Source organism: Cetorhinus maximus, chromosome 10 (genome assembly GCF_964194155.1).
Source record: "Cetorhinus maximus chromosome 10, sCetMax3.hap1.1, whole genome shotgun sequence".
Classification (NCBI taxonomy): domain Eukaryota; kingdom Metazoa; phylum Chordata; class Chondrichthyes; order Lamniformes; family Cetorhinidae; genus Cetorhinus; species Cetorhinus maximus.
This window is the reverse complement of record NC_135888.1, coordinates 53,738,106-53,764,179: the sequence shown is the minus strand read 5'-3', so window position 1 is coordinate 53,764,179 and position 26,074 is coordinate 53,738,106. Positions and strand designations below refer to the sequence as shown.

The 26,074-nt window shown below is 44.1% G+C and overlaps 1 protein-coding gene across 1 annotated transcript in view; it reads right to left on the bottom strand.

Moving 5' to 3' along the window:
• Positions 1–26,074, bottom strand: part of lcp2a (lymphocyte cytosolic protein 2a) — a 156,121-nt gene that overhangs the window by 4,070 nt on the left and 125,977 nt on the right. Inside the window, exons 13-19 of the mRNA XM_078550495.1 lie at positions 25,206–25,310; positions 22,649–22,676; positions 22,484–22,496; positions 17,297–17,432; positions 11,602–11,642; positions 8,128–8,228; positions 3,790–3,864 (exon numbers count right to left, since the gene is read on the bottom strand). Of these exons, the coding sequence (XP_078406621.1) occupies positions 3,790–3,864; positions 8,128–8,228; positions 11,602–11,642; positions 17,297–17,432; positions 22,484–22,496; positions 22,649–22,676; positions 25,206–25,310 (499 nt within the window). The remainder of the gene's footprint in view (positions 1–3,789; positions 3,865–8,127; positions 8,229–11,601; positions 11,643–17,296; positions 17,433–22,483; positions 22,497–22,648; positions 22,677–25,205; positions 25,311–26,074) is intronic.

Below are 26,074 nucleotides of genomic sequence, written 5' to 3'. Positions count from 1 at the left end.
GACAGGTTGGATGATGCCCAGCTTTTCTAACCGGCGCAGTTCTGCATCCACCTTCTCCTTCATCGCATAAGGCACAGGTCTGGCCTTAAAGAAACATGATGTTGCCTGAGGATGAACATATATCTTGGCCTGCAGGCCTTTTAATTTCCCTAATTCATCCCGAAATGCTGTGTCGTATTTCCTTAGCAGTTCAGGAACTCCTCCTATTTTCAGGTGAAATATCTCAGACCAGTCAAGCTTGATTTTCTGTAACCAGTCTCGGCCCAGAAGACTGGGTCCTTCTCCTTTCACTATTATCACAGGCAGTTGGGGAACTGTTGCCTATAAGACACTGGTACTGTGGCGATGCCCTTTACCTGAATAGATTCTCCAGTGTATGTCTTTAATTTAGCGGTTCTCCGCTCCAGGTTTATTGGCTCTCTAACTTTATTAAGGTATTTGGAAGTGTGCTCTCCCACCACTGTTGTTGAGGCACCCGGATCCACTTCCATTATTAGTGGCTTCTCATTATCTTGGATTGTGACAGTGATAGGTTCGGTTTCTACAGCGGTGACGTTATACAGGGAATAAATGTCGGTATCGGCAGCTTCAGGTTCTGCTGTATTCTTTAATTCAATCATGTTGGTTTGCTGCTTTACGGTCTGTTTCGATTTTGCCCTGAATTGCCTTACTGCGTGACCTTTCTTATGGCAGTAATGACATTCTGCCTCCTTGAATTTACAGGTGTCCGTTCTGTGGTCACCTCCACATCTATAACAACGTAATCATGGAGTCACTGCTGAAGTGTTTCTACTAGACCTTTATATGTTTCTAACATGGGCCATTGCCTCTTGCTTTCGCACCGTGCCCAGCGTTAGGCTCCCACCCCACATGGAGAACGGCGCTGTAATCCATGTGTTGCAAACCCTGCAAGTCTCTCGCAGCACTTTCCATGGCGAGGGAGATTTCACAAAATAAAAACCAAGGCGTTCTACGTGCTGGCTCCAGTCTTCCATAGTCGCATCATAAGGATCGATTCTGCCGAGAGTGGCATGACTGGTGAGTAGTCTCCCCTTTTTCTTAAGATTCAATGTACTCACAGTAACCAGGCGAGGTGCAGTGTCGGAGCTATTTTACCCTCGTCACCAAATGTAATGACTCGACAGAGTGGACAGGTTTCAATAAGAAACAGATAAACTTAATTATAGAGAGCTTTTCAGGTGCTACATGCTCAATCAGGATTCTTGTCAGGAAGCACCCCCCTCCCTCGGATTGCCTGCACTTAGGGCTCATTTATCAGAGCCTCCCAGAACATCACATGACCCTGATAGACAGCAGGAGAGGCTATACTTTCAGTTACTACAGAGAGAGAGATGAGGAGAGAGAGAGAGAGAGATCGAGACAGAGAGAGGGGAAGAGAGACAGAGAGGGAGAGAGAGAGAGAGTGACAGAGAGAGGGGGAGAGAGACAGAGAGGGGGTGGAGAGAGATGGAGAGAATGCGATGGAGAGAGTGAGATGGAGAGAGCGAGACAGATAGAGAGAGACTGAGAGAGTGGGACAGAGCGAGAGGGACAGAGACAGATAGAGAGATGTGGAGAGAGAGACAGAGAGAGCTGTGGAGGGACAGAGTGAGAGGGGGACAGAGACAGAGAGAGTTAGAGAGAGACAGAGAGAGAGGGAGAGATAGAGATAGACAGAAAGAGAGAGGGAGAGACAGAGAGGGAGAGAGACAAATGGAAGAAGTAGAAAAAGAAACAGAGAGAAATGCAGAGGGAAAGACAAAAAATGAGACAGTGATAGAGAAAGAAAGAGAGGGATAGATAGAGAGAAGGCAGAGACAGAAGGTGACAGAGCCAAAGGAATCAGAGAGAGGAAAATGTAGACTGAAAGACAGAGTTTTGTGATAAATATAGAGAGAAAAGGGGGAGACAGGGAGGGACAGTGTGACAGATAGAAAGAGAGAGAATGGTGCAGAGGATTTTTAGCACACAGAAGTGGGTGGATTGGGAACAGGTTCAATTCTGAATACTGCCCCCAACCCACCCACCTCCAGGTATAACTGATTCAGGACAAGGGTTCGACAGCCAATCATCTGCCAGGAGGCCAGTTGGCAATTTAATGTATGAATAAGGCTGGCAGCCTCTGATGTAACCTGCATTACAGGTTTTACAGTTGGCAGCCAGGGTTTGTCAGCCCTCAGGAAACATAGCAGCTGAAGGGAAGCGGGGAAAAAAGCAAAAAACTGCGGATGCTGGAAATCCAAAACAAAAATAAAAATACCTGGAAAAACTCAGCAGGTCTAACAGCATCTGCGGAGAGGAACACAGTTAACGTTTCAAGTCCGTATGACTCTTCAACAGAACTAAGTAAAAATAGAAAAGAGGTGAAATATAAAGCTTGGCAGAGAATGTAACTGTCTTCACTGCACTGCCTGTGGGCCAGGAGGAGCAGGAATGTTTCCCCCCACCCCCCAACATCAGACCTCTCCTCTTATCAAAACCCCACTCATAGCAAGGTACCAGGGGTCAGTGATCAGGCCTCCATGCCCACCATATCAGACCCTTTACCCCCAGGTTGGGGATCGCGGTTTCCTGTTCCTGTAAAAAGTGCTATCTGCCTGTCAGGAAGCAGAGCCAGCCAATCAGGCTGAGGGAGGGCAGGGGCCCGGTTAGCATCGAAAGACCCAATGTTGAGTAGTTAAAACCTGACCGAAAATCAACTCTTATTCCATTCCCCTCACACCCTACCACTGCCAATATAACCCATCCCTGTTAAAATCCAGGATGGAGAGAGGGACAGAGAGAAGGACAGAGAGGGATGGAGAGAGGGAAAGGATCAGAGGGAGGGACAGAGAGAGAGGGGACAGAAGGTGGGACAGGGAGAGAGGGACAGAGAAATAGAGACAGAGAGACAGGGACAGAGAGAGAGGGGCAGGGAGAGTTAGAGAGAGGGACAGGGAGAGTTAGAGAGAGGGACAGGGAGAGTTAGAGAGAGAGGCAGAAAGAGGGGCAGAGAGGAATAGAGAGAGAGGAACAGAAGGAGAGACAGCGAGAGAGGGAAAGAGAGAGGGATAGAGAGAGGGATAGAGAGAGACAGAAGGTGGGGCAGGGAGAGATAGAGACAGAGAGAGGGACAGGGAGAGTTGGAGAGAGGGACAGAGGGAGGGGCAGAGAGAAATGGAGAGTGAGAGAGTGAGAGACAGGGAGGGATAGAGAGAGAGGGACAGAGAGAGAGACAGAAGGCTGAACAAAGGGAGGGAGACGGAGGGACAGAAAGAAAGTGACAGAGAGCAGGATACAGAGAGGGACAGATAGGGAGAGGGTCAGAGAGGGAGGGAGGACTCTATTCTTTTCTTCATAAGAACAACACAGATTATAGAGTGAAGTAATGGGAGTACTTAAAATGATGGAAGTGTGGGACAGGGTTGATAGAAGCAGTGTTTCAGTAGCTGAGGAGTCAGGAATGAGAGGCCAAACATTAAATGAACAGATTTAGAGCAGAGGGCAGGAGAAATGTCTTCACACTGAGAGTTGTGAGGATGTAGAATTCAGTTCCAGGATTAATTGAGGCAGAAACTGTGTCAACATTCCAGATTAGACTGGATAGACAGTTGAGGGAAAAGGGTTCTGGGAACAGGGTGGCTAAATGTGATTAGAACTATTTGCTTGCCTGTAGGGAAAACACCAGCACAGACCGGTTGGGCCGAATGGCCTGTTTCCGTGTTATATTGTTTTTGTATTTTTATATGTGACAAAGGGTGATATTAGTGTCAGGGAGGTTGTTATTGAAGAAACAGTCATTCTCAATACCTCATTAATGTTGCGAAGAGCCAATTCAGCTTCCGGTCGACCAATATCACCCATATACCATTCCCTGGACAGACCCTGAAACACAAGAACTTGACTGAGAAATGTCCTCGGAACTGAAGCTTTATCAATGGTCAGTCACTCAGAGACAGTCACAACAATCACCACATTACAACAGGAACATGTTCCAGTGAGAGGGATTTCATTCCAATCTGCAGGGGCATTCTGATGCATTGTGTGCCGTTTACCAATGTAAATGGTGCTCTCTGCAGTAACTGGGCAGTAACTACATTCAGTTACAATAGAGCTGAATGCAATTTGTACCCTGCTCTACTTCTGAGGAGGATATTGCCAGTGGCACACAACCACAGGGCACTGGCAGCAATCACTGGGAAATGAAGCCTGCAGAAAACAATGGATTGACTCTCCAAGTTAACACTAATGGTGATAGCCTGCCCTGCTGGGTTGTGAACAAAACAAACAAGGAAGAAGCTGCATTTCTATAGCGCCTTTCATGATCTCAGGCAGTCACAAAGTGCTTCACAGCCAATTAAACACTTTTGAAGTGTAGTCACTGTTGAGGTATAGGAAACACAGCAACCAATTTGTGTACATCAGGTTCCCACAAACAGCAATGTGATATTTGATCAGATAATCTGTTTCATTGAAGTTGAATGAGGGATAAACATTGGCCAGGATACCCAGGATAACTACCCTACTTCTTCAATTACAGCCATGGGGTCTTTTACATCTAATTGGGGGAGCAGCTTTGGTCTAATGTCTTATCCAAAAGACCATACATCTGACAATGCAGCACTCCCTCAGTACTGACCCTCTGACAATGCAGCACTCCCTCAGTACTGACCCTCTGACAATGTAGCACTCCCTCAGTACTGACCCTTCGACAGCGCAGTACTTTCTCAGTCCTGACCTCCGACAAGGTAGCACCCCCTCAATACTGACCCTCCAACAATGCAGCACCCCCTCAATACTGACCCTCCAACAATGTAGCACCCCCTCAATACTGACCCTCCAACAATGCAGCACTCTCTCAATACTAATCCTCCAACAATGCAACACTCCCTCAGTACTGACCCTCTGATAGTGCAGAGCTCCCTCAGTACTGACCCTCTGACAGTGCAGCACTTCCTCAGTACTGACCCCCCAACAATGTAGCACCCCCTCAATACTGACCCTCCAACAATGCAGCACACTCTCAATACTGACCCTCCGATAATGCAGCACTCCCTCAATACTGACCTTCTGACAATGCAGCACTCCCTCTGTACTGTCCCTCGACAATGTAGAGCTCCCTCAGTAATGACCCTCCAACAATGCAGCACTCCCTCAGTACTGGCCCTCCGAAAGTCCAGTACTTCCTCAGTCCTGATCCTCCGACAAGGTAGCACCCCCTCAATACTGACACTCCAACAATGTAGCAACCCCTCAATACTGACCCTTCAACAATGCAGCACTCTCTCAGAGCTGACCCTCTGACAGTGCAGAGTTCCCTAAGTACTGACCCTCTTAAAATGCAGCACTCCCTCATTACAGACAAGTTGAGAGTGCTGCACTCCTTCAGTACTGACCCTCTGACACTGCAGCACTTCCTCAGTCTTGACCCTCTGACAATGTTGCATCCCCTCAATACTGAACCTCCAACAATGCAGCTCTCCCTCAAGACTGATCCTCTTTCATGTGCAGCACTCCCCCAGTACTGACCCTCTGACAGTGCAGCACTCCCTCAGTACTGATGTCAGACAATGCAGCACTCCCTCCTTATTGACCCATTGAGAGTGCAGCAATCCTTCAGTACTGACCCTCCAACAATGCAGCACTCCCTCAGTGCTGACCCTCTAACAATGCAGCACTCCCTCAGTACTGACCCTGCAACAATGCAGCGCTCCCTCAGTACTGACCCTCTGACAGTGCAGCACTCCCTCAGTACTGACCCTCCGACAGTGCAACACCCCCTCAGTACTGTCCCTCTGGCAGTGCAACACTCCCTCTGTACTGACCCTCTGACAGTGCAGCACTCCCTCATTATTGACCCTCTGACAATGTAGCACCCCCTCAATACTGACCCTCCAACAATGCAGCACTCCCTCAGTGCTGACCCTCTAACAATGCAGCACTCCCTCAGTACTGACCCTGCAACAATGCAGCACTCCCTCAGTACTGACCCTCTGACAGTGCAGCACCCCCTCAGTACTGTCCCTCTGGCAGTGCAACACTCCCTCTGTACTGACCCTCCGACAGTGCAGCACTCCCTCATTACTGACCTGTTGACAGTGCAGCACTGCCTCAGTACTGACCCTCCAACAGTGCAACAGTCCCTCAGTACTGACCCTCCAACAGTACAACACTCCCTCAGTACTGAACCTCTGACAGGTCAGCATTTCCGCAGTCCTGAACCTCTGACAGTGCAGCACTCCCTCAGTACTGATCTTCTGACAATGCAGCACTCCTTCAGTACTGACGCTGTGACAGTGCAGCACTCCCTCAGTACTGACCATCTGACAGTGCAGCACTCCCTCAGTGCTGACCCTGCGACAGTGCAGCACTCCCTCAGCACTGATCCTCTGACAGTGCAGTTTTCCTTCAGCAGTGCACTGGAGTGTCAGTCTGAATTCGGTGCTCAAGTCCATGGTGCAGGGTATAAAACCCACAATATTCGGTCGGGGGTGAGAGTTCTACCGCTGAGTCATCACAAAATATGTGACTGTTAAAAGGGGGAAGCTGAGGTTTACAGAGACAGGATTACAGAATACAGCAGATGCTGCAGTGGACAATAGTATGGGGTGTTTCTGTTTTTGGCACAGCACTGAACTACACCACTGCACCCCATCCCACCATCCCAAAACAACATCCTCAAAGATAGGCCTGTGAGGACAATGCGTGTTTGGAATATTTCCAGTAATATGTGCTGTGTCATTCCAGTTCTCCTCAGTTAGCAGGGCTCACCCATCGGGTTCACAAAGTTGTACATTTTGACATATTTACAAGTTCATTGTGTCAGCCCTGGCTCAGTGGGTAACACTCTTCTCTTTACCTCAGAAGGATGTGAGTTCAGTTCCCACTCCAGACACACTGAGCAAAAACTCTACATTAACACTCCAGTGCAGTACTAAGGGAGTGTTAAAAACAAAAAGCTAAAAGCTACTGCGGATGCTGGAAATCCAAAACAAAAACAGAATTACCTGGAAAAACTCAGCAGGTCTGGCAGCATCGGTGGAGAAGAAATCAGTTAATGTTTCGAGTCTTCATGACCCTTCGGCAGAACTGAGTATAGTTAGGAGAAAGGTGAAATATAAGCTGGTCTAAGGTGGGGGGGCGGGGGGAGAGAGAAGTTGAGGGTGTGGTGATTGTGGAGATAAGCAAGCAGTGATAGGAGCAGATAATCAAAAGATGTCACAGACTGCTTGCTTATCTCCACAATCACCACACCCTCAACTTCTCTCTCCCCCTGCCCCCTCACCTTAGACCAGCTTATATTTCACCTCTCTCCTAACTATACTCAGTTCTGCCGAAGGGTCATGAAGACTCGAAACGTTAACTGATTTCTTCTCCACCGATGCTGCCAGACCAAGGGAGTGTTACTCTGTCAGAAGCAACACCTTTCGTGTGAGAAATTAAATCGGAGCCCCGTCTGCCCTCTCAGGTGGAGCCAACAGATCCATTATCACTATTTGAAGATTTCCCTGGTGTCTTGGTTAATATTTATCCCTCAATCAACATCACTAAAAAATTATCTGGTTATTTGTTGCCTTTTTCTGTGTGGGAGCTTGCTGTGCACAGTGGCTTCACTTCAAAAGGGATTTTATTGGTTGTAAAGTGTTTGGGATGTCCCAAGCTCATGAAACTAATGCAAATTTGTTTTTTTTTTCTTCTATCTCATTGTTAGTTGATTTCCTGAAGCTTCATACACTGACAGTTGGAAACTCATCTCAGTGTTTAGCTCCTTTAAGACCACTCATCAAATTGCCCCTGTAGAGAAGCGATTTAAACAGACCCTGAGATAGATCAGATTAATTGCTGCATTGGAGAGGGATCTTAGCAATATAATCATGACCAGATTATCTGTGCTTTAAGTGACATTGACTGAGGAATGAATAATGGCCAGGTCATCGGGACAACGCCCCCTCTTCTTTGTGTAATGCAATCTTTTGCGTTCAGACAGGGCCTCAGTTTAACGTCTCATCCAAATGACGGCACCTCTGACAGTATTAATTCAGCTGCTGGGAGCAGGTAATAACGGATTGTTGCTGCTGTTTGGGTCGAATATAACAAATGCAAAAAGGATAAGGTAACGCCCATGAAGATGGTGCAGTGTCTCCATACCTGTTCTTGTGGTGATGGTGGTATTGGTCGTCCTTTATTAACTGGTAAAGGCAGTGGGGGTCTGGAATCACTGGGACCTCTTGAGAAAGACTGCATGGTCTCTGTGTATACAAAGCATAGTCAGCTGATCTCATAGTAATGGCAACGTTACAGGATAAGCAGCTGCACCTCACAACATCTGCTTTGATGTGATTTTTATGGTATACATCACAGAAGGGGGCCATTCAGCCCATTGTATCTGTTCTGTCTCTCTGAAGAAAGCCATCCAGTTCACCCCACTCACCTGCTCTTACCCCATAGCAATGTAAATGTTTCCTTTTTAAGCATCTAACATCCATTTGAAAGTTTCACCACCCTTTTAGATAGTGCATTCCCCATGATAATATCTCATTGCATCAAAGATTCTCCTCATCTCCCTCTGCTTCATTTTGTCAATTGTGAATAACATTGATGCATTTATGGGAAAGCTAGGAAAATTCATGAGGGAGACTGGGTTAAAAGGATACGTTGATAGGCTGGGATGTAAAAGGCTGGGAAGAGGCTGCTGTGGGGCATAAACATCGACTCGAACTGAATGGGCTGAATGGCCTGTTTCTGTGCTGTGCGTTCTATACAATTCAATGTAATTACCATAAACCTGTGACCTCTAGTTTCTAAGTTTCCAGTCTGTGGAATGTTTCTCCTTATTTCCTCTTCATAATTTTCAACACCTCTCTTAACTCTCCCCTGAATCCTCTCTGCTCTAAGCAGAACAACCCCAGCCCTGAAGAAGGGTCATATGGACTCGAAATGTTAACTCTGTTTCTCTCTCCACAGATGCTGTCAGACCTGCTGAATTTTTCCTACATTTTCTGTTTTTATTTCAGATTTCCAGCATCCATAGTATTTTATTTTTACCCCTCCAGCCTCCCCACTTTGCTGACATTCTTCATCTTTGGGACCATTCTGGTAAATCTTTTCAGTAGTCTCTCCAAGGCCTTGACATACTTCCTACTGTGCTGTCCAGACTTGGACACTCCAACTGAGGCCAAACCAGTGTTTTGGAGGGATATTTTTACCAAACTTATCAATTTTTAGAATTTTGTGGGGGGGTGCGGGGGAGGGGTAATGTTTGGGAGCCATTTTTGCTCATTCTGTAAGTTATATTCCTGTAATGACGACGTACCAGACAGGTTTCAACAAGAAAGTTAACTTTATTACAAAGAACTTTTTAGAAGCTACATGCTTGGACCAGGTCCTCGACAAGAAAACCCCACTTCCCCGAATTACCTGCACTTAGGGCTTATTGGTCGGAGCCTCCAAGAACAATCATGTGACCCCTGATAGACAGTATGAGAGGCTATACCTTGAGTTACTACAGTTTCCTTTTAAAGCAGCTCATTTTGGAGCTGGTACAAGATAGATGAAGGCATCTTGGGGAGATCATTGAACTAATCGACAACTATTGGCACTCCTACTTACTATTTACGTAGTGCAGCCATCTACAAGATGCACTGCAGCAACTCACCAAGACTCCTGATGCAGCACCCTCCAAACAGACAACCTCTACCATCGAGAAGGACAAGGGCAGCAGACAGATGGGAACACCACATCCTGCAAGTTCCCCTCCAAGCCACTGACCATCCTGACTTGGAAATATATCGCCATTCCTTCACTGTCACTGAGTCAAAATCCTGGAACTCCCTCCCTAACAGCAGTGTGGGTTGTACCCACACCACATGAACTGCAGCAGTTCAAGAAAGCAGCTCACCACCACCTTCTCAAAGGCAATTAGGGATGGGCAGTAAATGCTGGCACAAACAGCAAAACCCAGGTACGATTAATAAAAGCGGCCATTTCCCTGGACTAGACCTATAGAGATGAACATCTCTTTATGGTGTTTGGATAAAGCTTTGTAATGTGGTTTTAAGAAGAACCTTTCTTTATTTTATTCTTTCATGGATTTCACTGGCACGGCCAGCATTTCTTGTCCATCCCTAATTGCCCTTGAACTGAGTGGCTTGTCACACCATTTCAGAGGGCAGGTAAGAATCAACCATTTTTCTGTGGTCCCAGAGTCACATGTAGGCCAGACCAGGTGGTTTCCTTCCCTAAAGGACATTAGTGAACCAGATGGATTTTTACAACAACCTATGATAGCGTCATGGTTACTATTACTGAGACTAGCTTTTTAACTCCAGGTTTATTGATTGAATTTAGATTCCAGCAGATGCTATGGTTGGATTTGAACCCTTGTCCCCAGAACACTAGCTTGGACCTCTGGGTTACTAGTTCAGTGAGATTACCACTTCGCCACCACATTCTCCCATGACATGATATTTCTTACTCACTTGTTCTCTATCCCCCCCTACTGACAGTGGAGGCTCTTTGCTGGCACATCTTTTCACAGGCAGCCTTCAATAGCACCTCCAAATGATTATAATTCATATAATTGCCATGACAACATTAACTGGTCACCTGGTCACAAGGGGCGTCACAGAGTCTGTCCTCCATTGCGCTGCCAGCAAAGGGTTGATGGAGAACAATCGAAATAGGAACATTAGACTATGAGCTGGAGTAGGACATTCAGCCCTTCGAGCCTGCTCCGCCATTCAATAAGGTCATGGCTGATCTGATTGTGGTCTCAACTCCACTTTGCCTCCACTAACCCTTGACTCCCTTGTCGTTCAAAAATCTGTCTAACTCAGCCTTGAATATATTGAATGACACAGCCTCCACTATTTTCTGGGGAAGAGAATTCCACAGACTAACGACCTTCTGAGAGAAAAAATTTCTCCTCATTTCTGTCTTAAACAGCAGACCTATTATTTTTTAAACCGTGTCTCCTGGTTCTAGTCTCTCCCACAAGAGGAAACAACCTCGGTATCCACGCTATCAAGTCCTCTCAGTATCTTATATGTTTTAATAAGATCGCCTCTCATTCTTCTAAACTTCAATGGGTACAGGCCCAACCTGTTAAACCTTTTTTCATAATATAAGCTCTTCATCACAGGAATGAGTTGAGTGAACCTTCTCTGAACACATTTTTTCAAAGAAGGAGACAAAAATTGTGCACAGTATTCCAGATGTGTCTCAACAAGGCCCTGTACAGCTGTAGTAAAACTTCCCTATTTTTATATTCAATTTCCCTTCCAACATTCTATTTATCTTCCTAATCAAATGCTTTGTCCAAATGTTGGATTTCAACTCCACCCAACAACACAGTCCAAACGAGAATGAACTTTATCTCAAATAGATGTCAGGATTGTCGAATAATCCATTTAAACTAGATTCCCTTTTAAATCCTAGAGTTTGTAGAACTGATAAGAAAGAGCTTGCATTTATATAGTGTCTTTCACAACCTCGGGACTACTCCAGTCACGTTATTGCAGCAGTCCCAAGTCCTGCACTGAATAAACTAGCAATTGCTTTCTTGACAAGACAATTAAAATTTTATACAAGAAGTGAATGAGAAGCTGACAAACAGCTTTGTACCTTGTTGAAAACGTGGCGGCAAGGATCCGCTTGGTGAAAGACTGGTCATAATGGGAGAAAAAAGAAAGGAAATAGGGTGTTAATATGACAACAATGAAGAATGAACATGATAATGTGTAGAAGATAGAATGTTTAAAAAAGATTAAAGACTTAACTATGTACTATCAGGTGCTAGAGCTGAAGTTACTCCCACAAAGAGATGAATGAACACTGCTACTACACACACACAGACACATACACACACACACTCACACACAGACACACACAAACACACACTTATACATACACACAAACACGCATACACATTCACACACATGCAGACAAACACACACACAGACAGACAAACACATACACACACTCAGACACACAGACACACACACATTCACACAGACAAGCACACTCATGGACAAACACACACACTCACAAACAGACAAACACACACGTTCACACACACACACAAACACAGATGTACATTCACACACAAACACAGATGCACATACACACACACACACAGGTATGCGTACACATAGACACAGACACACAGGTACACGTATACATAGACACACATATATATACAAACACACATAGGTACACCTACATATAGACACACCCACGCACACATGTGTAGACCTACACAGACATACAAACACAGACACACACAAGGAGGGAATGATGAGGGGGCAAGGGCGAGACACACTCTAAATGCTTGATGTCATATGATCCCATGGATGGGATTACTTTTACTGACAGGGCCTCATCACAGGCGTCTGGAGTTACAAGAGGAACAAGGCACAGAGTACACATCATCTGTGGATAATCCAATGGAGAGAAGGAAGAAGAGGATAATGGTGATCCCAAAGTAGCCAATCCCATTGCTGCCGGGATGTCAGAGATTCCCTTCCAGCTGTAAGGTTCAGTTAGTCACTTTCACTGGACTGATGTAACAATCACATACAATGGTCACTGTCCCAGCCCCAATCCAACTGACACAAAACAATCCTGTAACCAATCACCCATCGTGCACACACTCCCACCATTGATCCCTATCAATTCATGTATTTCCATTCATCAACAAACAAACTGAAAAGACAAGCAGCCAATCAGCAACCAAGAATGGGCAATACTGGAAAGTGATGCACAGTGATACATTTGATGTGATTCTATGAAAGAACAGAAACTTAACAACATTTCTCAGCCACACATGTACATGTACAGACCTAACAATAGATGCCAACCTGGTGAAGCTACAACCCAGGACTATTTGTGTGCTAAAAAGTGGAGGCAACAACTGACAGAGCTAAGTGATCCCACAACCAATGGATCAGATCTAAGCTCTGCAGTCCTGCCACATCCAGTCATGAATGGTGGTGGAGAGTTAAACAACTCACTGGAGGAGGAGGCTCCACAAATATCTCCATCCTCAATGATGGGGGAGCCCAGCGCATCAATGCAAAAGATAAGGCTGAAACATTTGCTACAATCTTCAGCCAGAAGTGCCGAGTGGATGATCTTGGCCTCCTCCGGAGGTCCCCAGCTTCACGGATGCCAGTCTTCAGCCAATTCGATTCACTCCACGTGATATCAAGAAATGGCTGAAGGCACTGGATACTGCAAAGGCTATGGGCCCTGACAACATTCCAGCAATATTACTGAAGACTTGTGCTCCAGAACTTGCTGCACCCCTAGCCAAGCTGTTCCAGTACAGCTACAACACTGGTATTTACCCGGCAATGTGGAAAATTGCCCAGGTATATTCTGTACACAAAGAGCAGGACAAATCCAACCTGGCCAATTTCCGTCCCATCAGTCTACTCTCAAGGTGTCATTGATAGTGCTATCAAGCAGCTCTTACTCAGCAATAACCTGCTACTGACGCTCAGTTTGGGTTCCGCCAGGGTCACTCAGCTCCTGACCTTATTACAGCCTTGGTTCAAACATGGACAAAAGAGCTGAACTCCAGAGGTGTGGTGAGAGTCACTGCCCTTGACATCAAGGCAGTATTTGACAGTGTGTGGCATCAAGGAGTCCTAGCAAAACTGGAGTTAATGGAATCAGGGGGAAAACTCTCCACTGGTTGGAGTCATACCTAGCACAAAGGAAGATGGTTGTGGTTGTTGGAGGTCAATTATCTCAGTCCCAGGACATCTTCACGGTGGCATCCTAGGCCCAACCATCTTTAGCTGCTTCATCAATGACCTTCCCACCAAGGTACGATCAGAAGTGGGGTTGTTCGCTGATGATTGCACAATGTCCAGCAACATTTGTGACTCCTCAGATACTGAAGCAGTCCATGTCCAAATGCAGCAAGACCTGAACAATATCCAGGTTTGGGCTGACAAGTGGCAAGAAACATTTGCGCCACACAAGTGCCAGGCAATGATTATCTCCAACAAGAGAGAATCTAACCATCACCTTTGACATTCAATGGCATTACCATCGCTGAATCCCTACTATCAACATCCTGGGAGTTACCATTGACCAGAAACTAAACTAGACAGCCATATAAATAATGTGTCTACAAGAGCAGGTCAGAGGCTGGGAATTTTGAGGTGAGTAACTCACCTCCTGACTCCCCAAAGTCTGTCCACTATCTACAAGGTAAAAATCATGAGTGTGATGCAATACTCTCCACTTGCCTGGATGGGTGCAGCTCCAACAACACTCCAGAAACTCAACATCATTGACTGAGGGCATCCTGGCTAAGTTTGCAGATGATACAAAGATAGATGGAGGGACAGGTAGTATTGAGGAGGCGGGGAGGCTGCAGAAGGATTTAGACAGGTTAGGAGAATGGGCAAAGAAGTGGCAGATGGAATACAACGTGGGGAAGTGTGAGGTCATGCACTTTGGTAGGAAGAATAGAGGCATAGACTATTTTCTAAATGGGGAGAGAATTCAGAAATCTGGAGTGCAAAGGGACTTGGGAGTCCTAGTCCAGGATTCTCTTAAGGTTAACTTGCAGGTTGAGTCGGTAGTTAGGAAGACAAATGCAATGTTGGCATTTATTTCGAGAGGACTAGAATATAAAAGCAGGGATGTGCTGCTGAGGCTTTATAAGGCTCTGGTCAGACCACATTTAGAATATTGTGAGCAATTTTGGGCCCCGTATCTTAGGAAGGATGTTCTGGCCCTGGAGAGGGTCCAGAGGAGGTTCACGAAAACGATCCCAGGAATGAAAGGCTTAACATATGAGGAACGTTTGAGGACTCTGGGTTTATACTCGATGGAGTTTAGAAGGATGAGGGGGGATCTGATTGAAACTTACAGAATACTGAAAGGCCTGGATAGAGTGGACGTGGGGAAGATGTTTCCATTAGTAGGAGAGACTAGGACCCGAGGGCACAGCCTTAGAGTAAAGGGAAGACCTTTTAGATGAGGAGAAACTTCTTTAGCCAGAGAGTGGTGAATCTATGGAATTCATTGCCACAGAAGGCTGTGGAGGCCAGGTCATTGAGTGTATTTAAGACCGAGATAGATAGGCTCTTGATTGGTAAGGGGATCAAAGGTTACGGGGAGAAGGCAGGAGAATGGGGTTGAGAAACTTATCAGCCATGATTGAATGGCGGAGCAGACTTGATGGGCCGAAGGGCCTAATTTCTGCTCCTATGTCTTATGGTCTTATCATCCAGGACAAAGCAGGCTGCTTGATCAGCACCCCATCCACCACCTTCAACGTTCACTTCCTCCACGACCGAGGCACAGCAGCAGCAGAGTGTACCATCTACAAGGTGCACTGCAGGAACTCACCAAGACTCCTTCAACAATATCTTCCAAACTCGTAACCTCTATCATCTTGAAAAACAAGGGCAGCAGATACATGGGAACACCACCAACTGCAAGTTCCCCTCCAAGCTGCTCAATATCCTGACGTGGAAATATATCACCGTTCTTTCACTGTCGCTGGCTCAAAATCATGGAGCTCCCTCCGTAACAGCACTGTGGGTGTACATACACCATATGGACTGGTGCAGTTCAAGAAGGCAGCTCATCACCACCTTCTCATGGGAAATTAGGGATGGGTAACAAATGCTTGCCTAGCCAGCGAGGCCCACATCCCATGAAAGAATGTAAAAAAAGCCTTCTACCAGCAATGTGAGCCTGTGGTAAGTCTGACAGTTTTGTCCTTTTATGCCATTCAGCTGTTGGTCTTAGGGTTTCTATGATAAACCTTACTTGCTTCTTTCTGCAGAGAAGATTGGACTGTGGCTGTCTAGATTTCATTCATCAATGGAGGAAATGCAAGTTTAACGAAAACCGCACATCCTTTTTCAGCTGTTGTTTGGTTTACCAACCCTCCAGGAATGTCCTGAAGTCTTCAGGAATTTAAGATTAAAGGACACTGTTTCAAACAAGCCGGAACCAAATTCATAGGTAGTGTTAGAAAAACTAATTGTTTTCTTATTTTCTTTGATAACCTTTGTTGATCAGTTAATAAAATGACTGAACACGGGGTTGGGGGAGAAGGCTGTTCGATTGGTGCATTGGTTGGAGGCACAAAGTCATATGATGAAACCTCTAAGAATATGCCCAGCCAGAGTTGGCAAACTCACCTGTTGCTCTTGTGAGTTTTGTTTTTAGGGCAGGACTGCTGATCATACCTAGCATAAAGGAAGATGGTTGTGGTTGTTGGAGGTCAGTCATCTCAGTTCCAGGACATCACTGCAGGAAATCGTCAGGGTAGTGTCCTCGGCCCAACCATCTTCAGCTGCTTCATCAATGACGTTTCCTCCATCATAAGGTCAGAAGTGGGGATGTTCGCTGATGATTGCACAATGTTCAGCACCATTCGCATCTCAGATACTGAAGCAGTCCATGTCCAAATGTGGCAAGACCTGGACAATATCCAGGCTTGGGCTAACAAGTGGCAAGTAATGTTTGCACCACACAAGTGCCAGGCAATGACCATCTCCAACAAGAGAGAATCTAACCATCACCCCATGACATTCAATTGCATTACCATCACTGAATTCCCCACTATCAACATCCTGGGGGTTACCATTGACCAGAAACTGAACTGGACCAGCCATATTAATACTATAGCTACAAGAGCGGGTCAGAGGGTAAGAATCCTGCGACGAGTAACTCACCTCCTGACTCCCCAAAGCCTGTCCACCATCTACAAGGCACAAGTCAAGAGTGTGATGGAATACTCTCCGCTTGCCTGGATGAGTGCAGCTCCTACAACACTCGAGAAGCTTAACATCATCGAAGACAAAGCAGTCCGCTTGGTCGGCACCCCATCCATAAACATTCACTCCCTCCACCACCGACACACAGTGGCAGCAGTGCAACTTGCCAAGGCTCCTTTGACAGCACCTTCCAAACCTATGATTGCTACCATCTAGAAGGACAAGGGCAGCAGATAGATGGGAACACCATGACCTACAATTTCCCCCCAAGCTACTCACCATCCTGACTGGAAATATATCGCCGTTCCTTCACCGTTGCTGGGTCAAAATCCTGGAACTCCCTCCCTAACAGTACTGTGGGTGTACCTACAACACATGGGCTCCAGCATTTCAAGGAGGCAGCTCACCAGCACCTTCTCAAGGGTAATTAGGGATGGGCAACAAATGCTGGCCTTGCCAGTGATGCCCACATCCCATGAGAGAATAAAAAACATCGCTAATCTATTTTCTCCAATACACAGGGCATGTATACTGGTCACATGTAGTAACTCCGCTGGGAGAAATACCTTTCTGGATTGATAAGTGCCAGCTGATTGCCTCCAGAGAAACTGGGCTTTGGTCCTGGTCGGGGAGTTCTGTATGGGAATGTGTTGGCATTCAAAGCAGAGTCAACCGGTCGAGGTAAAGGTCTCTGAGCAAAATCTGAAGGAGAATTGGATAAAACAGCTTCAGTATCTACAATAGACTCTACATCCTGGATCCTAGCACCCAAGCTTCCACTGAGACAGTCCCAATTAACTCCTTTGCAAAAATGTATTTTTGCTAAGTACAATAGTCAGGGAGGATAAGGAAGGGTTAAATTATGGATTAAATTAAATTAAATTGGTTAAATTATTTTGGTAGAAAGAACATGGAGACAGTTTAAAATAGGAAGTACAATTCTAAAGGGGGTGCAGGAGCAGAGGGACCTGAGTGTATTTGTACATAAGCCATTGAAGGTTGAGAGCGTGGTTAACAAAACATACAGTATCCTGGGCTTTATTAATAAGGGCATAGAGTACAAGAGAAAGGAGATTATGTTGAATTTGTATGAGTCACTAGTTTGACCTCAGCTGGAGTATTACGTCCAGTTCTGGGTGCCGTACTTTAGGAAAGATTTGAATTTAAGAAGTTAGGACTGTTTTCCTTGGAGAAGAGAAGACTAAGAGGAGATTTGATAGAGGTATTCAAAATCTTGAGGGGTCTGGACAAAGTAGATAGAAAGAAACTGTTCACATTGGCGAAAGGATCGGGAAGGAGAGGGCAAAAATTTAAAGACATTAGTAAAAGAAGTAGAAGCAATATGAGAAAAAATAGATTTTCATGCAGCAAGTGGTTAGGTTCTGGAATGCTCTTCCTGAGAGTGTGGTGGAGGCAGGATCAATCAAGGCATTTAAAAGGGAATTAGACTGTTATCTGAAAAGAAAGAATGTGCAGGGTTATGGGGAGAAGGCAGGAGAATGGAACTTGGTGAGTTGCTTATTCGGAGACCCAGTGCAGACACGATGGGCCAAATGGCTTCCTTCTGCGCTGTAATAATTCTGTGATTTTATGGGGTTCATTTTCCAACCAATGCTGCATCTGTATGAGCACTTAATGCCAAACCAGACAGGTTGAATTCCTGTGTTAATAAAGTGTACAGGGAGTTTTAATATAAGAGCGGTAATGTTCGCATGGACCAGCTCTACTCAGAAAATATACATTTCTGTTAGAAAGGGGCTGACTGTATATTTCTGGCAGTTGTACATTGGTACAAAAAGGTTTTTGGTAAAAATATAGCTTATGCATAGCTGTTTAAAATGCTGTGGCTTACATGATGGCCTATTGGAAGGGGCCATGCACCACTTAGAGGATTACAGCTTGCCATCTTACATCTTAAATAATAGCTCATCCATCTTGGGCATGTGCCTCGGATCAGGTTACTATCAAAAAGAAAGGCAAACATCCTGATTGAAGACTTGGCTTTCAATCTCCGAATTAAATTCCTTTCCCTTGTTAAATATTTGGTGTAACCATAATGTGGATTCAAGGCCTAAGTCTGAACCATCAATGTTTGATTAATGTCTGATTACAGGAGCACCAACTGATCATGAAAAATGAATAAAACAAAAATAAAATCAACAAGAAGGTAGGAACAGGAGGAGGACATTCAGCCCCTCAAGCCAGTATTGTCTTTCAGTTAGGCCATGGCTGATCTGTATCTCAACTCCATCTACCATCTTGCTTCTGTAACCCTTCATACCTTTGCTTCATAAAAATCTAACTAAAAATAAAATTTTCAATTGACTTAGCCCAGCAGCATTTGGGGTTGGAGGAAAGAATTCCAGATTTCCACTACCCCTTGTGCTTGATGTCATTACTCCAAACAGCCTAGCTTTAATTTTAAGATAATTCCCCCCCACCTTGTTCACTACCCTTTCTCTAGAGGTTTCTCACTGTTTACTCTATCAAATCCTTTAATGATCTTACATCCTGCATCGTAAAAGTGACTACACTTCTAAAGTATTTAATTGGCTGTAAAATGCTCTGAGATGTCTTGATGTCGTGGAAGGCATTATAAAAATGCAAGTCATCCTTTTTTCTTTTCTTCAGTTAGCTCATCCATTAATCCTCTATAATTAGGGGACTACAGCCATGTCTATACAACCTCATAATTTAACCCTTTCAGCCCTGGTAACATTCTGGTGATTCTGTGCTTCATCCCCTCCAAGGCCAATGTATCCTTCCTGAGATGTGGTGCCCAGTTACTCCAGATAGGATCTAAGCAAAACTTTAATTACGATAAGGATCTTTGCAATTTATGGACTGTAATCATGTTTAAACATCTCAAGGTACTTCACACAATATTTTTGAAGTGTAATCTGTGATGTGGAAAATATTTATCATTCTCTATAAAATCTGCCAATTCAGGGTTTTATTTTCACATTAACAGCAGACTTGTTGAGTGGTTCTTTTTTCAATGTGTGGGACAACCACGTGTGCACTAACACAGGAATTCAGTGGCAACCCTGAACAACAGTTTAATGATCAAAGGTTCACTTTATTCACTTATTCAAATATGAATTCCCATTATTCCTTAGGAGAGTGACAAAATCACCATCCCCACAAGATGTTGCAGCATGTGTGGCCACCTAAGTCACGTGGCTTCTCCTCCATACGTATGACCCTTTCCTTTGTGTCCTCTCTCCCTAGGATGGCAGGATCCTTAAGTTGTACCCGCTAGAGTTCAATTTAACCTCTAGCAGTGGACACAAAGCAGGAGATAGCAAGTCAGCAATTCCTTTTACATCTCGTCCAATGCTCTTTTCCCATGTCTTGGGTGGGGGGCAGAGAGGGGTCAGGCTGCCAATTTGTCGGGACTTGTACTTTGCTTGGCCATAAGGGTTAAATTTACCCTTGGTCTATCTACCTGTAGCAGTTAACACTTGATCTATTTAGTCTTTAATAGGAGGTGGCCATCACTGGAAAGGCCTGCATTTATTGCCATCCACATTTCAGTCAACAGTTACCACATTGCTGTGGATCTGGAGTCACGTGTAGTCCAGATCAGGTAAGGATTTCCTTCCCTAAAGGACATTAGTGAATCAGATGTGTTTTTACAATAATTGATGGTGGCTTCAGCATCATTGCTGAGATTAGCTTTCAATTCCAAATGTATTAATTGAATTTTAATTTCCACGAATTGCTAGGGTGGGATTTGAACCTGTGCCCCCAGTGCATTAACCTGGGCCTACTGGATTACTAGTCCAGTGACATTACCACTACATCACCGTCTGCCCCCAACTTTAGTTTCTGATTTTAGCTTCTGTCTGTTCTTTAATCATAGAATGATGGAAGGATACCATTCAGCCCATCATGCTTATGCCAGCTTTTTAAAAGAGCTATCCATTGGCCCCACTCCCCTCCTCTATCTCCGTAGCCCTGCAAAGTTTTCCTTTCCAAACATTTATTTAATTCTTTTTTTGAAATTACTTCTGAATTTGCTTCCATCACCCGCTGAGTAAGTGCATTCCAGATCATAACAACCCTGTGGGCAAAACATTTTTCCACATCTCCCTTCTGGCTATTCTGGCAACTACCTGAAACCTTTGTCCTCTGGTTACCAACTCATCCACCAGTGAAATAGTTTTCTCCTTATTTATTTTCCATAAAAATTCCTCATTATTTTGAACACGTATATCAAATCTCCCTTTAACCTTCTCTGCTCAAGGGAGAACAACACCAGCTTTCCCTTGTGTCCACATGTAACTGAAGTCCTTCATCCCTGGTATAATTCAAACTATTTTAACACAATATGATAATACATCTGCACTCTAGGAACTTTGTTGCTGAGCACACAGTGTTAGACTTATGTAGGCTCTAGTTTGTTTCATATGGAGTATGAGCAGTCTACTACTAACTAGATGCCTAATAACTGTAACAAAATACCGTATCTCCTTTTGTTATTATCTAGTAGGATCCACTAGGAAACATCTGCACTTGTTCTATATTTGATAGTGACTATCAAATGTGTAATACATTTATTCTATTTGAAATCTTCCAGTTTGCATATATTCACAAAGAATTATAGCCTTGATCTGACTCCGTTGTTGTTTCTTGAAGCCAGCCTGAAAATAAGCAGTGTCTGTTTGGAATAGGAATAAATGAAGAATTTTAGTCCATCTACTTTATGTGTGCATTTCCTCAATCTTCAGAAGAGCAGTGGGTCTTACTTGCAAATCTTCAACTGGTTGTGACACATCCAATTCTAAGAGCTCACTAAGAAAGCCCGTTTTTGAAAATGTTACAATGTTCTTGTTCTTGTGGGATCACTGCCTGACAAGTCAGTTTAAAATTATACCTAGAAGGTGTATTGAAAGTTGACAATTCTACAATTTAGAGCAGAGAGCTAAGGGTGTCACATCTTCACAAATCAAAATGTCACATTCACAATATGGGCCAGGATTTTCCATGTGTCGGGTGGGCTCGGCGGGAGCGGGCGGGGGCGGTCGCGGAGCTGACTGCCGCCTGCGATCACCTCCACACTGCGATTTCATGCAGGCGGGCCAATTAAGGCCCACCCTGCGTGGATCGCGAGCAATAGTGCTGAGTGCTACCTGTGTGGGCAGGGGGGAGGAGGGAGAGTCAGGTCCAGCGCTCTTTCGCGCATGCACAGAGCTGCCTCAGGGAGATTGAAGTCCTTTTTAAAAATAAAACGTAAATACAATAAAAATTTAATGAAACTGTGCCACATGAGCTGGGACATGTATTCAATTTTCAAAAAAAGTTTTTATTTAATTTGTAAGGGCTTTAGGAAACCTCATCGCGCTCATGGATGACGTTTCCTAAAAAAAGGTAAAAGCTGTTTGGCCTTTTCGCCTGCCCGCTAACCATTAGGTTGGATGCGCAGCGTAAAATTCTGGTTAATTACCTGGTTAATGACCTTAATAGGCCTATCAATTATTGGCAGCCGCACAGCCGACTCCGGTGTGCGCCTGCCGAACGAAATATCACATGACTTCGCGATGACATCGGGATGCACGGCTGACGTCATCGCACATCATTTAACGTTCTGGCTTGTCAGGTGCGCGCCTGCACGCCGAATGGAAAATTCTGCCCATGGTGTTTGGTATTTAAGACCCTGCAATTTTGATCTTATAAAGAATAAATAGACATACCTCAGCGCAAATACAGACAGAAGTGACAAAGAGACATATTGATAATTGTTTACTCACTATCTTCCTCTTCCTTAGAATAAAAAGAGAGATAAATATTGTCAGAGAACATCCTTGAAGTTCAATTTACACAGAGTAACAAAAATTATGCCAAGTCTATATTTTTATTTGTTAATTATTTTAATTTATTCTAGAAAACAATAAGCACTTTCGGGCTACACTTACATCTAGCCTTCTGTCCGGCATACCTGGTCTAAATAAAAAAAAACAGAGATTAATATTTCTTTAAATTAAATTGAAATTACTTGTCTGAAAGGGAGTGCTGCAGGTTAAATTAATGATTTTTTTCACCAGTGGCATCTGGGTTTTAATTTAATCCAGGTTTAACTTGATGGTAACTGCTAGGGACCAGTGTGGAGTAGGTTTACTCATTTTAACCCAGTAATCAGTCAGTGCAAGTCCACAGCACAAGATTTATGTTTCCACTACTCTGAATGAGTCACAAATGTGGTTGAGTCTTAACTGCCCTCTGAAATGGCTTAGCAAACCACTCAGGTCAAGGGCAGTTAGGTATGGGAAATAAATGCTGGTACTGCCAGTGATGCCCTCTTCTCAGGAACAAAGAAAAAAAAACAAATGCATGGCAATGATTATCATTGGAATATAAAGCCAATTTCTTCTAACTGTTAATTCAGAAACCAAAAACAGCTTATTTATCAATTAAACATTTAGGTGTTTGCAAAACCCTATTTATTAACCTTTTATTAATTAGGCATAATTAAATAAGGTGAACCAAAATATATTCCAGCTCCATTCAAATCTATTTCTTTTTCTTTGTGACACACTGGACTGAGAGGCTAGACAGGACGTTTGTCCCTTGACAGCTGCCCAGATCAACCCTGTCACCCTCTCGCCAGGAAATTCACCATAGATAGATGCAACCTCCCAACTTCCTGTGTGGCAGAGTATCGACTCAGGTCAGCACTTCCCTTGAAGTCTGAAATCAGGAATTCATTCTGTGGGGAATCTAAATCCACATCCTTTATCTTGTCTTTCCAACGTGCAACATAGTTGAATGCCATTTATTGTGTCACTTTGTTCGGTGAGGACATTCCAAAGGCAGAACTTATAAGATATAAATATAAGATTGAATCCAGATGGGAAAGTTCCATACTCAGAGAATAGTGAGCATGTACAACTCACTATCAAAAGGAGTAGTTGAGGTAAATAGTATTATTACACTTATGGGGAATATTAAGAGTAAAAGGGATCGAGGGGCTGCTGTTAGGGTTAGATGAAGTCTGCTTTTTATTATTTCCTTGAAATTGGGTCTAAAGAATAAGGCGAGTAAATTCTAAAAAAAAACTTGATTATCAGTAAACTTTGCTCTTGGAATTGTCGAATCTTAAAGCAGAAATGAAGCCCATTTGGTTACTTGTACCTATAGCAGTCTTTTCAAAGACTTACCGAGTCAATCTCATTCCCCCAGCTCTTTCCCCGTCTTCCTATGAGTGTTTCCTTTACAAGTATATGTAAAATAGACAATCCAAAAGATCAAATAAGGAATTCATCTGAAACTTCTGCACCTTTTCTCTTTATTTACTTGATCAAAATCTTTCAAAATGTTGTACTCCGCAAGTAAATCTTCCCTTAACCTTCTGCTCTAAGGTGAACAGTTTCTCCAATGACTGAAGCTTTTCACCTGTGGTCCCATTCTGGTGGATTTCTCCTGCAAGCCTCTCTGTAGTTTTATGTAATTCTAAGCAAGATACCTCTCTTCTGATCAACCACTGTTTTAAGTGTTCTGATTTTGAAAGAGTGTTTTGTGCAATGGTTTGTGGTGTAGCCGTCACTTGTGAATATGAGTTGATGCAGGTACGATTGACTCCTCAATGGCTCTGTCTCTATTATTTGCAACTTATTCCAAATATTTATTGCTTTTCATACCAGTTCTGAATTTATTTTTCAGTATAAGGCCTCTGGTTCTAAATACCTGATTTACTTCAAAGGAATGATGTGAGTTTTCCAAACAGTCAGCTTATCTTGTACCTTGTCCTGCATGATGGAATTAGATACAGGAGTGAGGTGCTATAGTACAGCAGGGGTGAGCTCCATGGCTCCACTGTCTTTATTTTTCAGCCTCATACATTAACACCCAGTGCCAACAGATCATTGAAACTATAGTGTTGGAAGCAAAAGCTCATGCAGGTGAATCTGACTGTGTGACATTGTAAACCAGGTGTTAGTGAATCAACAGCTTGGTTTACATCGCCCACCCATTTAATATCGATGGAAGTGGTGTAAAATAATCTGGCAAATTGCTAGCTGCCATTTTACACAATCACATAGGATCTACCCCATGCAACACAAACCCAACAGTATTGGGTTGTCACCCATACCCACTGTACAAACTGAAATCGGTCCACTAGATCACTAGGATTTGGACAGATGTGAAAAACTTCATCATGGAGTCAGCGAGATTTACAATATGTACTGACATGAGAAGCCATTTCATGGTGTAATCCCTACTGTTGCCATGTTTACCACCCATTTTATGGAGAAGATTCCAGTGAACTTTCACTGCATATTTGCACAGATTTGGATTTCCCACTCAACCCACTTCCAAAACTGCAATTTCATATTTATCTCAGAGGGAGTGCAATTTCATGTACATAGTCAATTTTGATAATTTCTTTTGAAATTACTGCTGCAACTACTGCCACATGTAGTTAAGACCATCTTGTACCACCCCTCCCCCATAAGATGACCCATCGGCTCATACCTTGGAGAAGTTTGCCTCCGTCCCAATGATGAATTACTTCTGTCCACTGGCATGGCTGGTTTTGGCATCCTAGCGGATGGATCGGATCTGTTGCCAAAAGGAGGTCTACACATGTTGAAAGGAAACAGCTGAATTTTTTACAAAGTGAAGGATATAAACCTGAGAACTTCCAGCTATTGTTATAATTATTATTGTGTCAGCTTGGCTCAGTAGCAACACTTCCACCTCATTCATTCAAACTCCAATGCAGGACCTGAGTACCAAACTAGGCTCTCACGTCACCACAGCACCGAGGGAATGCGGCACTGACAGAGGTGCTGTTGTTTTGCTGAGATGTTAAAGGAAGACCATGTCTGCCCATTCATGTGGATGCAAAAGATCTCAAAGCACAATTTGAAGAAGAGTAGGACATTTTCCTGGCCAACATTTATCCCCCTTAATCAAAACTGATTAACTGGTTATTTATCACATTGCTGTTTGGGGATCTTGATTGTCATCGATTCTCTGTCACGTTTAGTTGCCACACTTTAAAAATGCTTTGTTAACTTTCAGTCTCCCTGAGGCCATGAAGGTTGTTATACAAATATAAGGTCCTCTTCTTGAGATATACAGTCCAGGAAGGTTCTAGCTATGATGACTGGTCTGTGATGATTAGAGTCTGGTTGACAATCGAGATGCCGAGATTGGCTTCACTGTTTCTCAGTTAGTGCAGTAGGAAGCAAGCAGTGAATATTTCTGCTCTTGATTGCTATTGACCTGCTTGGCTGGTGAATGAAGACAGCTTGAGGCCCTTCAATGATGCCCTTTCTGTAGGATAGCATATAGGCACTTGCTGCAAAAGGCGCCTCCACTCAGGTGAGGGCATCCAG